The 12,747-nt window shown below is 60.9% G+C and overlaps 1 protein-coding gene across 3 annotated transcripts in view; it reads right to left on the reverse strand.

The window, feature by feature from the left end:
• IGSF9B (immunoglobulin superfamily member 9B) overlaps positions 1-12,051 on the reverse strand; it is a 51,801-nt gene extending 39,750 nt beyond the window's left edge. For all 3 annotated transcript variants that reach the window (XM_027531630.1, XM_027531629.1, XM_027531631.1), the window contains exons 1-3: positions 11,823-12,051; positions 2,720-2,917; positions 1,123-1,269 (exon numbers count right to left, since the gene is read on the reverse strand). In XM_027531630.1, the coding sequence (XP_027387431.1) occupies positions 1,123-1,269; positions 2,720-2,917; positions 11,823-11,886 (409 nt within the window). In that variant the 5' untranslated portion in view covers positions 11,887-12,051. The remainder of the gene's footprint in view (positions 1-1,122; positions 1,270-2,719; positions 2,918-11,822) is intronic.
• Between the last annotated feature and the right edge of the window lie 696 nt (positions 12,052-12,747).

The following is a 12,747-nucleotide window of genomic DNA, read 5'->3' on the forward strand; positions in this document are numbered from 1 at the left end:
TGGTCTCTGGGGACTGACGGACAGGAGTCGGTTGCATGCAGTGAGTCAGCAGCCTGGACCACTGCCCCAAGGCCACCACTCCTAGGTCTGTTTGGTCCCAGAGGCCAGTCTCAGACTAAAACACCATTTTCCCAGGGCCCTCGATGGGTTTTCAGGGCAGAAGGTGCACGACCTGATCCAACCTCATGAGACAAGGCCAGTGGAAACTGGGAGAAGCTCACAAGCCAGGACACTGCCAGTTCCTCTCTGCTGAGCATGGAATTCAGGGTCACAGACATCATACCCACAAGGACCTAAGCTGTGCCTGGGCGTCCAAAGCACACGTGCCATTGAAGCCTCAACAACCAGCTCAGTATGTGTGGCACGTGGCGGCTGAACACACTATATCACAAACTGAATCAAGAGTAAAATAAAGCAAAGCAAAAACCCTGCTCTCCTCCACCATGGGGATCACTTCTTCCACTTTCTCTGGGTTCCAGTGTTCCCGGCTCCTTGGGAATTTCCCCTCCCAAAGGAGGGCTCCCAGGGGCACAGGGGACCCTCAGTCCCAGGAAAGACTCTGGCCCTGTGAGAGACCATCACCCTTCACCCCAGGAAGTAAGTACCCACTAGCATTGGAAGGGTTACCCTCCAGGCCAGGACCAGCAGGATTGCCACCCGGCCCTGGGTTTGTCCTGCTGCTGCCCATCAGTTGCAGCTCAATGGCTGGCTGACACTCAATGGTTACTCAGGCAAATGGACTAAAGGAAGGCTCTAACAGGGGATCCCTGAAGAGGGTCTTCCTGCAACTGCCCTAGAATCCACCCTGCAGATGCTCAACCCTCCCGGATTCCAGAACCCAGTTCCCGCCCCCACCCATGGTGACCGCCGTCTGTCAGGAGCTGCCCGGCCTCTGGGACTCCAGGACGACCAAGGGGCCAGGGGTGTGACTGGTATCTGACCGGTGGGCCAGGCCAGGGTCTCCAGGAAGGCTGAGGAACTTGGGGCACAGCTGCACCAGGGTCTCCAGGGCAGGCTACAGTCAGGGGCTGAGTCCCAGGGGCATTGGGAAAAGGCTCAAGCACACGCAGGACACACACCGAACACGCTCGCACGCAGGCACACAACCCGCACACCGCGCACCGTGGATGGTGAGATGCACCCAGCTGCCGTTGTGGAAGGTGTCGTACTGCTGGTCGAGCAGGAGCACCTTGCACTCGTACCAGCCCTGATCCTCGGCACGCACCTGCTCCAGCCGTAGGGATGCCTTGTCGTGGAGGCTCGCACGGCCTGTGGAGAGGGACCAAGAGGGTCAGGGCAGGGCGCTGCCCCCTGCAGCCCTAGCCCCACAGGGACAGCCTCCCTCGACCCCAGCCCAGGGCAGGCAGGCCCAGGGCAGAGCGGCCCCAAAAGCCCTGCTCTCTCTGCCCACCAGCTGCACCAAGAAGGCTTCAGTTCTCTGCACCGTCCCATTCTCTAGGGACGGAACAGAGGAAGGAGCTCTGCTGAGGTGGGATAGGAGAGGATGAGTGGCCCTGGGAACCTCCGGCCAGGCTGAGCAACATCCTGTCCCGGGGGTCCCCGTGGCTGCCACGCCCAGCACCCTGTCTGTGTGGCTTCCCTACAGCAGCCAGGGGAGAGGCCACCAGGGACAGGGTGCTGACATCCCCTCCCAGTCCTGCCGCTGGGGCCAGAGAGCAGAGAGGACTGGTCCAGACAGAGCCCAGGCCCCAAGCTTGGCTGGAGTGGGGGTTGCATGTAGCCTGAGAACTCAGAGCAGCTGGCAGGTAGAGCTCTAATCTACTCCAAGCCACCCTCCCTAACTCAGACCCCTTCCCCAGAGTGCCCTCCGGGTCCTCCCTCAGCCCAGCCCATTCCTCGCCCCAATGTCACGACCTCCTCTGCTTTCCTCCTTGTGTTTTCGACACTGGCAATCTGCCTACAAATCAGACAGTCCCAACCAACCAGGGCCGGAGAGACAGACACAGGAGGAGAGAGAAGGGCAGAGAGAGAGAGAGAAATAGAAGCTGACAAAAATGCAAGGCAGACCTCAGAGCCCAGAGGTAAAGATAAAACCCATGTCCTGCCAGCTTCCTCTTCCTTTAAACCCCAGCGCGCACACACACCCACACACACACACACACCGGAGCACACACTCACATTGCCCCATGCCCTCCTCCCTGGTGGGCAGGCCCTTGGCAGTGACTCAGTGAGGCCCAACTGGCAGGAGTCATTGCAGAACAAGACACAGGGGGCCAGGAGGAGGAGGCAGAGTGGGTGCCCAGACGCTCCCTCCACCCAGGACAAGAGGCCCCAACTTCAGAGCCAGAGGGAGGGAGTGGGCGAAGCCAGACAGAGCAAACCCCATGGCTGCCTGCCGAGGCTCTGACTCAGCTGCTTCTACTGAGCCGCCCTCCAGCCGGCCTCCTCTCCCACGCGGCGGGCTCTGGGCCTCCCTTCTCCTCTGGCCTCCGGATCCGCAGGGCCCCCTGCGGATCGGTGAGGCTGTTCAGGAAGCCCTGTGTCTGCCCCACCTCCTTGTCCCTCTCCTCTCACCACTTAATTAAAACCTACCAGAGTGCAAAGGATGGGAGGACAGAGGCAGCGACTGGAAAACAGAGATAAGAGGCCCATCGGAAAGGACGAGAGGTTACAAGACACAGGCAAGAGGGACAGGGCGGGCCCCCGCGCCCCCCCCCCGGAGCCAGGCGGGAAGCCAGGGCAATGGGGCAGCCCTTACCTGCATATTCAGGGTCCACGTGAGGCGGGTAGTAGCCGAACTTGATGAAGATGGGGATGGGCACCCCAAACTTGAACCATTCCACAACATAGGGCGGGGGCTGCCCCGTCACCGGGTGGACCACGTCGCATCGCAGGACCACGCTCTCTCCAGCCCTTGCGGTCACGAACTCGGGCTCCTCTCGCAGGCCGTGGGCACCTAGCGGGACAGCTACATTGGGACGCAGGAAAGGAGAGGCCAGGAGATCCTGCCCGGCTGTCCCAGAGACCACCTCTGCCCTCCCAACCCTGAAGAGCACAGCCCGACCATGCCTTTTCCCAGTGACACTCCTACCAGCTCTGAGGAGGGTGGCCACTGAGAAGGTAGAGGGGCCTCGGCCCCTCTGTGGACACCAAGGTCCGGGCAGGCACTGCAGCCAAGGGTGAATGGGGACCTCTTCCTGCACCAGGATGCTTCCTGCTAGAGCACAGCAGGGAGACTCGGAGCCAGCGTCCTCCCACGCCCCACCCCCAGCTCAGCCTGATGTTCACAGCACCAAACAAGAGCGTTCCACACAGGAGCGGGGAATCCCCAACAAGCTGAGCAGAGGCTGCTCCTGGCATCGCCAGAGGGAAAACCCCACCGGCCTGAGCTGGCCTCTCTGCCCCTCCTCCCTCTGCCCGCCTCGCCTGCCGCAGAGGAGGGAGCGGGAGGGGCCTCCATCCCTCCAGTGTACAAGCCCCAAGTCTATCAGCAGGAGAAGCCCCAGACATCACCATCCGGACCGCAGGATGCTGGGGACACGGGAGGGGGACCCTGGGGCCACTAACCTCAGCCAGCTAAGGGGACCACCCCTACCTGGCAGAGGACAAAGCACGTGGCTAGATAAGGCACTAACATCCTCCAGAAAGGGACTGGGAGGGATGGGAGGTGAGGCAGGGAGAGGCCCATATCCCCCAGCCCCAGCCCCAGCCCCAGCCCCAGCCCCAGAGAGAACAGGTTAACCCAGGCTCCGCCCCAGGTCTGCAGCCCCACCTCCAGCCTGACTCGGGCTGCCACACCAAAGTCACCTTGTCCACCTTCCTTCCCAGTGAAAGAGCTCGATGGGAGGCCCCTCCCCCTGCCTTCCCTCCCAGCACCCACACAACCCACCAGACCCCGCCCCTCTCCTCCAGAGCCGGCTGGGCCCCTCCAGGCAGCACCACGGACAGCGGCTGCTCCACTGAGGCTCTGGCCTGACTCTGCGCACACCTCTGACCCCTGTGGGCTCCTGCCAGGCACCTCTGTCTGGCTCTCCTTTGTGTCTCTGTGTATCTGGCTCTTTCTATGTGTCTTTCTATTTGGTTCTGTCTCTCTCTCTCCAGTGTCTCTCCTGTGTCCATCTCTCTCTGGCTCCTCCTCCATGTCTGTCTCTCTGTATCTCTGTCTCTCTCTAGCTCCCACCCACATGGGTTATGCTGTCTACCTGCTCCCCTTCTTTGTATGACTCTATCAGCGTGTGTTGGGGTGGGGGGGTACATGTGGGGTTCCGTTTGCCTATGCTGGGGAAAGGGTTTTGCTTTTCTGCTGCCTGGCCCCTGTGTGCTTGTGTGCTCTGCCTCTCCAGGTCCATGTCTCTGTCGGCCTCTCCTTCTCTCCCTCCCGCTCCAGCTCCCTCTCCTCCTCCCGCAAATTGCGGAAGAAGGAGGAGGCAACCCTTCTGGAAGCTGATTGGCTATTGGTGACATCACTGTTTTCTAGAGAAAGAGCTAAGATCACAGAGTATTTTTGGAGCAGAGCACAGTGTTGCCCTCACCTGCCTGAGGCCCCAGCAGGTTTCCCAACCCTCCCAGACCTGCTTTAGGCAAAGGCTAAATTCCAGCCCCTCAGGGAAAGTGTAGCAGGCTCCTCCCAGCCCCCACCCCATCCCCTGGGGGCACCAGGCAGGGACTGGGCCCGCCTCAGAGCACCCTGGCACAAAGGCTGACCCTGGGCCCTGGAGGGGTGGGCAAAGAACAGACATGTGTGCACATGAGTGTATGTGTGTACACATGTACATGTGAGCATGCAGACTTTGGAGGAAAGAAGAGGAACTACAAGAGCCAGGGCAAGAGGCGGGAGTGCCTCCCAGGGGTGGCCATCTGGGGCAGGGGGCAGGGTTGCTTGCCCTCCTCTCATAGAAAAGGTTCTAGAGGCTCTGGGAGGCAAGACCTTGACTGCCTCATTCTCCACACAGCAACTGGGCAACGAGGTGGCCTCTTCCACACCCACCCAGGCTCAGGGCTGTGCACCCCACCTGAGACCCAGCCAGACCTGGGCCCCACCCCACAGGTCTTCCCACGTCCCTCCGCCAGAGACAGCAGCTGGAAGAAGACATGGTGAGACCAGCAGTACAGAGACAGTGAGCAAAGCCAAAACAGACGGGCTTCCAGGATGAAGGCAGTGGAGTGGGAGGCCCTGTCCCAGCCCCCGCACTCAGGCCAGTCTTCCTGGCTTTCAGAATCCTAAAATATTTATCAGCTTTCCTCATCTCAACACACACACACACACACACTCTGCGTGTGCTCTCACCCATCACCCACGAGTACTTCCCCCTCAGCCTGAGCTTTTCTGAGCCAAAGCATGTCTAATAAAACACTTTCTCCAGAAAAGCTTGCTGCAAAAAAAAAGAAAAAGTAAACAGGCTGGCAGCAGAGATGGAAGAGGGGTTTGATGGAGGAGAGAAATGCCTTCAAACCTAGGACACAACCCAAGTCAAGAGCAAGAGAGATTCCAGGGGCAAGAATGGAGACAGACGGTCAGGGTATGAACAGACAGGCAGAGACAGAGACACAGAGAGAGGTCAAGGGCACCCAGGATTCTGCCAGGGACACAGAGACATAGGCCTTCAGAGGATGGAGAATTAGGAAAGTCAGGAGGGAACAGAGCCAGGCTCCAGGAACAGTAGGGAGGAGGAAGAAGGCGGGTGGGGGGGGGGGGGGGGGGCGGGGTGTGGGAAGGCAGAGATGGATGGTACCCAAAGAGGGAGGGCTTCAGGAGGGGAGGCCCCAGACCCCTCCCCACCACAGAGGCCTGCAGCAGCCTCAAGGGGACTCTGGCACCCGCAGGGTGAGCACCGCAGGGAGCACGAGGTGTCCTGGATTCCATGCACCCTTTTCAGAGATGGCAGGACCCAGCTGTACCCGGAGGAGCAGAGCAAATCTGCACTTTGGGGTTTTGCCCAGCGCTCCCTGGTAGGGAGAGAGGACACAGGAGGAGGAGGTGCCCCGTGGTCTGGCTAACCTTTCTGAAAGCCCACAGGGTGCAGACCTCCTGCTCTCTGGGCCAGGTGGTGCCCGGCAGGTTGCCAGGTCCAGGGCTGCCACTGGATCCCTGTGAGCACAGGACCATGAGCCCTCCACAGCCTGGCACAGCCCCCACCCCTCTTCCCAAGCTGGAGCTCTTCCAGGGGCGGGGCTGGGGGAGGAGAGGCAGCAAGACTGCAAAATCTGGTGGCAGCAGCCAAGGTCTGGGAACCAGGCAGGGAGGGCCAGCCGCCAGACAAACCAGCTTCCTCTAGGTCACTACTACATACCAGGTCCTTGTGGGACCCCAACACCCATCCGACAGACGTACCACCATCTCTGTCCCCTGGCTGGGCCAGCGGCCGGCGGGGGGCGCGGGGGGCAATTAGGTAGGGGCAGGTTCCAGCTGTCCTGTCTCCCCTTTGCCCCCACTTGCCCCCCGCCACAGGCTAGGTACCAAGGCACAAGGCCCCTCCCACACTGACCCAAGAAGCAGCCCCCTCCCCTCTGTTCCCTGAATCAAAGGCCAGCCCCTCCACAGTGCACTCAGGACAGGTTCTCACAGCCAGACCCCTGCAGTCCTGAACCCAAGAAGGCCAGCGGGGCAGGCCTGGGTCAGTAGGCAGCTGCGGGTGCAGGGCTGAGCCCACTCTGCCTGGGACCCAGGAGCTCCGGCTCTGTCTATCTGCGGCACAGGGAGACCTCCCCACCTCAGTGAGTGAGTGAGTACACGTCCCCGGGGAGGCTCCCCCCTTCCCCCGCCCCCTTGGGCACCAGACTCCCAAACCACAGGCCTGTTGTCTAATAATACCAGCGACAGCCACCGCCACCTCCATCTGCCAGCCTAAAAATAATCCCTGCTGAGTCCAAAACAGGCACAGCCCCCAATAGTCCCCCAGTCGCTCCTCTGTGACAAGCCAGGGGGTTCCAGGAGATCCCAGGAAGCTTGAATCGGGCTCCCCTGGAACGTCCTTTCCCCCCTACCCCCACCCGGGAGATGCAGACCCAGAGGCTTGCATGAGGAAAGCAGAGGAGAGACTCCATACACACATAGCCAAGTGTGAGATGGAGAAACAGCCATGTCCACATAAGGCTGCACCCTGGGTGTCCTTTGCAGACAGTGGGTGGGCCAGAGGTCACTGGGATATTCTGCCTCCAGCCAGGACCCCCACACCCCACCTAGGAGGTCCTTGGAGAAGTCCCCACCTTTTAAGGTCTCCCTGTAGCTATTCTTCTGCCCCAACTCCCCATCAACCTCTGAGGGTAGAAGTCAGAGATCAGGTGAGCCCAAACTGGCCCTCCCATCATATAACAAGGCACTGGGGAGGGATAGGACACCTTTCCTCCATGGGTGCCTCTCCTCCCTAACTCTCCAGCCCAGGCAGCCCAGGAGGCAGCAGCTCTTAGCCACCTTAATTTGCTCTCGGCTAGATTGTATTTCCAAGAGCCTGTTCCCCAGGAGCCACTGGCAGGAAGCAGTCAGTAATCCAACCTCCGCTCTGCTCCTGCAGCAGCTCCTCCAGCTCCTCCGCAGAGAGGCCCAGCCACACCCACCCTGCCCACCGCTGGTGTGGGCCTGGTCCAAGTACCCCAGAGCTAAGCTGGGGAGGGCCTCAGGTGAGGTGCCAGGTGGACGAAAGTAAGCAGGGGATCGAAGCCCGAGTCTGCTCACAATGAAGCGTCAGCACTCCCCACCTGGAAGCCGGAAAACCAGGACAGCAGCTTCCTGCATGTTACCCGGACAGTGTATTACCTGCCACAGCCCAGCTGGCCAGGGGCCTGGACCGGGAGGGAACTAGGGGGTGAGGGCGGGCAGAGGGCACTACCCAGTCACCACCCTTTCAGAAGAACAGGCAGGCTGGCTGGGACCTCGCTTGTAGCCTGGCCCACAAGGAATTGTTCTCCAAAACTCTTCTGGAGGCCCTGACTCTGCTCACCAATCTCCTGCTTAATCACACAAGAGAGAAGAGAAAAGCAGGAAGATTCCTAAGAAAAATAGGTCAGCTGCCTCAGGCAGGCTGAGCTGGCTCCCCTGGGCAGTGCCCCGGCAGGACCAGGCTACAAGCTGCCTCTGCACCCAGCTCCCAACCCCCAGGGACCAAGTCCCTTCTCCATTCAGGAGTCTGGGCTACTGGGTAGCCAAGGTCAGAGCCACCTCTTAGCAAGTCAGACCCGTCTTCTGCGTCCCCTGGCTCTGCCTGTGTGTGTCCCCCACTGAGGTTTTCTCTCAGAGCTCAGTCTCCCTTCAACCCAGCCCCAGGGCTGAGCCTCCAACTTTGGAAGCTTCTGAGCTGTCCACACTCACGTGTGGAGCAGAGGGTGGGAAGAGCTGGGTGTCTGCTCCAAGTCCAGCCTCGCTGCCACCCACGGCCACCAGCAATCAGACAGGAAAGATGCCCCACCTCGCGCCTGGAGACTCTGGGTCTCCTGTCTGCTACATTCATGTGCAAACGCATACACACAGTTGCACACACAGGCAGGCACACACACAGATATGTGCAGGCACTTCTAGCAGCTACCACCAATGATGGCTCTTTCCACAATTCACATTCACTCTCTTACACAAACTGCTTTACCCATCACTGGGCACAGACAGGAGAGAGCTGCCCTGGGACCCTGGCCTAGCCCAAGGAGGCAGAGGACTGGAGAGGGTTGGGGAGCAGGGGAGGGAGTGCGGCTCTCCCTGTGGGCCAGGTCCACTCCCACCCACTCAGCGCAGCAAAGCCCTGACAGCCAGGCCTGAGGCAGACAGCCAGGCCTGAGGCAGAGATCTGAGGATGGAGAGCACAGGGCTCTGAGCCAGGAGAGGCCGGCCAGAGAGAGGCTGGGGTTCAGCATCTCCCAGCCAGGCAGCCTCTGCTCCTTTGGGTAACTGGATCCTAGCTTTCTGTCTCAGAACCTCAAACCTGAAACCACCACCAGCCCTGGGACCTGGCAGCTCCGGGTCAGCACATGAGACGAGCTTGGGGCCAGCAGCTGAAAGCTGACTCTCTTCCCACACATCCCCTCCTCAGCTTCTCCCAAACGCGTGCTGCCAGACACACCCCTGCCTGCCTCCAGCCGCGGGTGCTGGGGACACAAACACGCATGCCACGTCCTGAGCCAAGTCCCGCTCAGCTGAGAGGCTGCCTGTGGGGGTCTCTCTAGCAGATTCCAGACCTAAATGCCCTCCCTCGTGCCTTCACCACCAAAGGAAGGGAGGAAAGGCCAGGCTGAGAGTAGAGAGCATTAGTCCAGCTACCAGCACTGTCTGGGTTAGAACCCGCTTTATCTGGGGACAGCAGTAAGCCAGGCATGGAATCTGTGGTCCACAAGAGGAGGCAGCCTTGGTGATAAAGGCCGGGGTCCTCCGCACCAGCTTGCTCAGCGAAGGCCTCAGGCGCAGACTCCACTCACCACCTTCCAGGCTCTCTGCACGCCCTCCCCAGCCTCCACACTGCCCCCCAGACACACAGGATTCAAGCCACCCCTCTCTCTGTCCCAAGCCTTTCAATCCTCTGCTGGAACAACCACTGCTCAGCCAGACCCTAAGACAAGCATCTCAAAGTCCCTCCCATCAAGAAACTCCTGGAAGTCACCTCTGCCAGTTAGAGAACAGCTGAGCTCTCACAGCAGCATCTGAAACGCTGGCCCATCAGCCCATCTCCCACTCCCGGAGGCCGTAGAGATGATGCCTCCTGGGTGTCCTGCAGCCTCTCCACCAGGTTCCAGCCACTGACACAACTCTAGTTCTGCAGATCTCTCAAAGGATTTCTGAGCAGCCCTCCACATCTCCCTGGGCAAGGTCAGCGGGGAAGGCAAACTTGGTTCTGGACAAAGGCAACTGTCTGAACTCCCCCTGGGGACATTTCCAGCTCCCAGTGCCCTGAATCATTCAGGGGAAAGAAATGGAACCAAGATCATCATCAGTTACTTACTCATGACTTAGCGACTAAACCACCACTACCACAGAACATTCAGCCAGCCCCTCATTTCTTCACGGCACTAATGTTCACAAATACCCCACACGCTCATACTGTTAACCCCCAATAAGGCAAGTGACAATCAGAGAAGCAAAGCAATGTGTCCAAGGTCACAGGCCAGCAAGTAGCAGTGCTGGAACTTGAGTCCAGATCCTTTACCACCACACACAGAGCCCCTAGGCTAAAAAGACACCCCCCTCCCCGAAACCCACAGGGATGGCAGGCAGGGGTTCATGTCCAGGCACCCCGGACAGAAGGACCTCTCCATTCCCGGAAAGAAGGCAGAAGCTCCAGAACCAATAACCTTCAATGCTGGGAACTCCTTCCTTCTGTCTGGCCCTTCTGTGTGCTGCTATAATATAAGCACACATTTCCCTTGATTCTGTGCTTAAACTTGCAAAAAGTCCATCCTCTTCCCTGGACTCCTCAGGCTGGGATCCTATTTCAGAGCCTCCCTTCGACATCTCTCTTTTATTCAAACATCCCAATACATCCTTTTGTGCGACAGTCCCATAGCAGGAACATACCACAAACTGAAGGGGAGGAGATGGAGGCATCAGAAGAGTACAAGGCAATAGGGAAGGGGCGAGCACTGAGGCTGGAGACAAGTTCTCAAGCGCAGCTCAAGCCACCTCACACCCCCACCCCACCCCACGAGCTTCTGGTCTGTTTCCCCACCTGACAAAGGAAGAATTTTAAAACCACCCGGGGTCACACACCATATAATAAAAGCACTCTTCTCTTCGCCTTCCTCTGCCTCTGTTTTCACACCCCCGCAAACACCAGCGAGACCGATCTCATTGCAGAAACTTTTCCAAATCACTTCCCCTCCCCCTACACAGCCCCAGACAAGGTGAGCAAAGGGTCCTCCTGCGCGAGCGCGGCCGGGCGCTGGGTCTTCCGCTGTGGGTCCTCCTACTGCTTGCTGTCCACCTGGCGGTTCTCCCCGGAAGCCATCCCGGCCGGCCCTGGGGACCTGCCCGCAGCTGGATCGTGTCTGAGCGCTGAACATCGCGCGCTCAGAGTCCGGGCACCTCCAGCTTCCATAGCAGGGCGGAGAGCCGAGGTGCCACACAGAGGCGTGCGGGCCGCTCTGCGGTCTCCAGAGCAAAAGCCCGCGTGCTCACGCGCGCATCACCCAGCTCACTGGCTTCCCTCTGCCCTCTTCCCAGCTCAGACCGGAAACAGAGAAAGAGGAAAACCTCCCTCCGCCCCGAGAGGCGGCAGTGGAGACCCCCTCCCGCTGCTCTCGGCCACAGCAGCTGTGGCCAGCTGTGGCCGGCTGCGGCGCGCTCCCGGGGAACTTTTGCCCGGCCAGGCCGGGCTCAGGTACAGCGGAGCCGGACGCGGGCAGAGCCAGTCGAAGTCGGCCGCTCCTCAGAGCAAGCGAGAGACTCCCCGCGGAACCAGCTCTTTTCCTCTCGCGGCGCTCCGTGCGCCCCGCCCTGCGAGGGGATCCGATCTCCGGGTGCCACGACGTGTGGTCCGGAGGGACTCGAGCCCAAGCCGAGCCCGCACCGGCTCCCCTGCGGACCGGTGGCACTGCGCGGGGTCCAGCGTGCCGCAGCCAACCGAGAACCCGAAAACTCCCTGGCGGCAGAGTTGAGAAAGCCACCGCCTCCCCAGCGCTCGAGGCGGCGGCTGCGCCCGCGAAGGGCACCGGGCGCGGCACCCGCTGCAAAGCCCTGGTGCCAAGGGTGGCGGCGTGGACCCTAGCCCGAAGCGTTCTCTCCAGAGCGCCGGCAGCCCGGGTTCAGGCCCTTCCCGCCGACCGCGGATACGGCGTCCCCCCTCCTCGCGGTGCCCGGAGCGCGCCCGCCGGGAGGGCGCGGGCTCAGCAGGAGGACGGAGCCAAGATCCGCGGGAGGCGCAGGGGAGGGACGCTGCACTTCAACTCACCTTGAGCCGCAAGACCTCGGGCGCTGATCACACTTGCTATCAAAGTGGCCACATACCAAATCATAGTACTACCGCGCGCCAGCCAGGAGCCTCATCCTATCGCAAAGTGCCCCGCGCAGCCTACGCCCCGCGCCGGTGCTCTCGCGGCTCCTGCGGCTCCTGCAGCCCGGGCGGCCCGCTCCCCATCCCTCCGAGGATCCGCTCGGCTCGGCGCGCAGCCTCCCGCCCGGCGCAGCGGCACCTGCACTGGAGCCCGGGCGGAGCGCAGCCAGCGCCGCGGAGAAGCCCGGCCGCACCGCCCCGGGCCCGCCCCCGCTGCCCTTCCATTGGGCGCGGCCAGCGAGCCCGGGGTCCGATTGGCCAGAATGCCTGCCCGTCGCGTCGAGGGGGGCGAGCCCATTCAAGGTGCGTTGACGTGTGGCAAACCCAGAGCCGCAGAATCATGCGCATTGCCGGGGAGAAGGCGCTGCCGCGTCTCCGCTAGGCTCTGCTCCCTGCTCCCACTGCATGGCAAGTTTCTGGGGGAAGGAATGTGGCCGCCGGGCCGGCCAACGGGACCCTGGAGTCTCTGCTACACTGTAGGTCTGAGGGGTCGGTGCCCCCGCCCATCCAGGGAACCCAGCATCCGGTTTCCATCCAGCAAAAAGGCGTCCCGGGAGGACGGTGCTGATTCAGTGATGGGGAAACCCGGGAACAGCAGCCTGGGGAAGCTGAGAACGTCCTTCACTCGAGATCTTTTCAAAGGGGTCACGCGCTACCGCCACCTCCCCTCCTCCCTTCCACACTCGGCCACTCTTTCCTCCCCAGCGCACTCTCTGCCACCCAAACATGAGATTACGTTAAGTTCCATCCAGCCTGAAGGCAGGGGGATGACTAAAATGACCTCTAAAAGTGGCTAAGATTTGGGGTGAGTCATTGGCTCAGC

This window comes from Bos indicus x Bos taurus, chromosome 29 (assembly GCF_003369695.1).
Source record: "Bos indicus x Bos taurus breed Angus x Brahman F1 hybrid chromosome 29, Bos_hybrid_MaternalHap_v2.0, whole genome shotgun sequence".
Taxonomy (NCBI): Eukaryota; Metazoa; Chordata; class Mammalia; order Artiodactyla; family Bovidae; genus Bos; species Bos indicus x Bos taurus.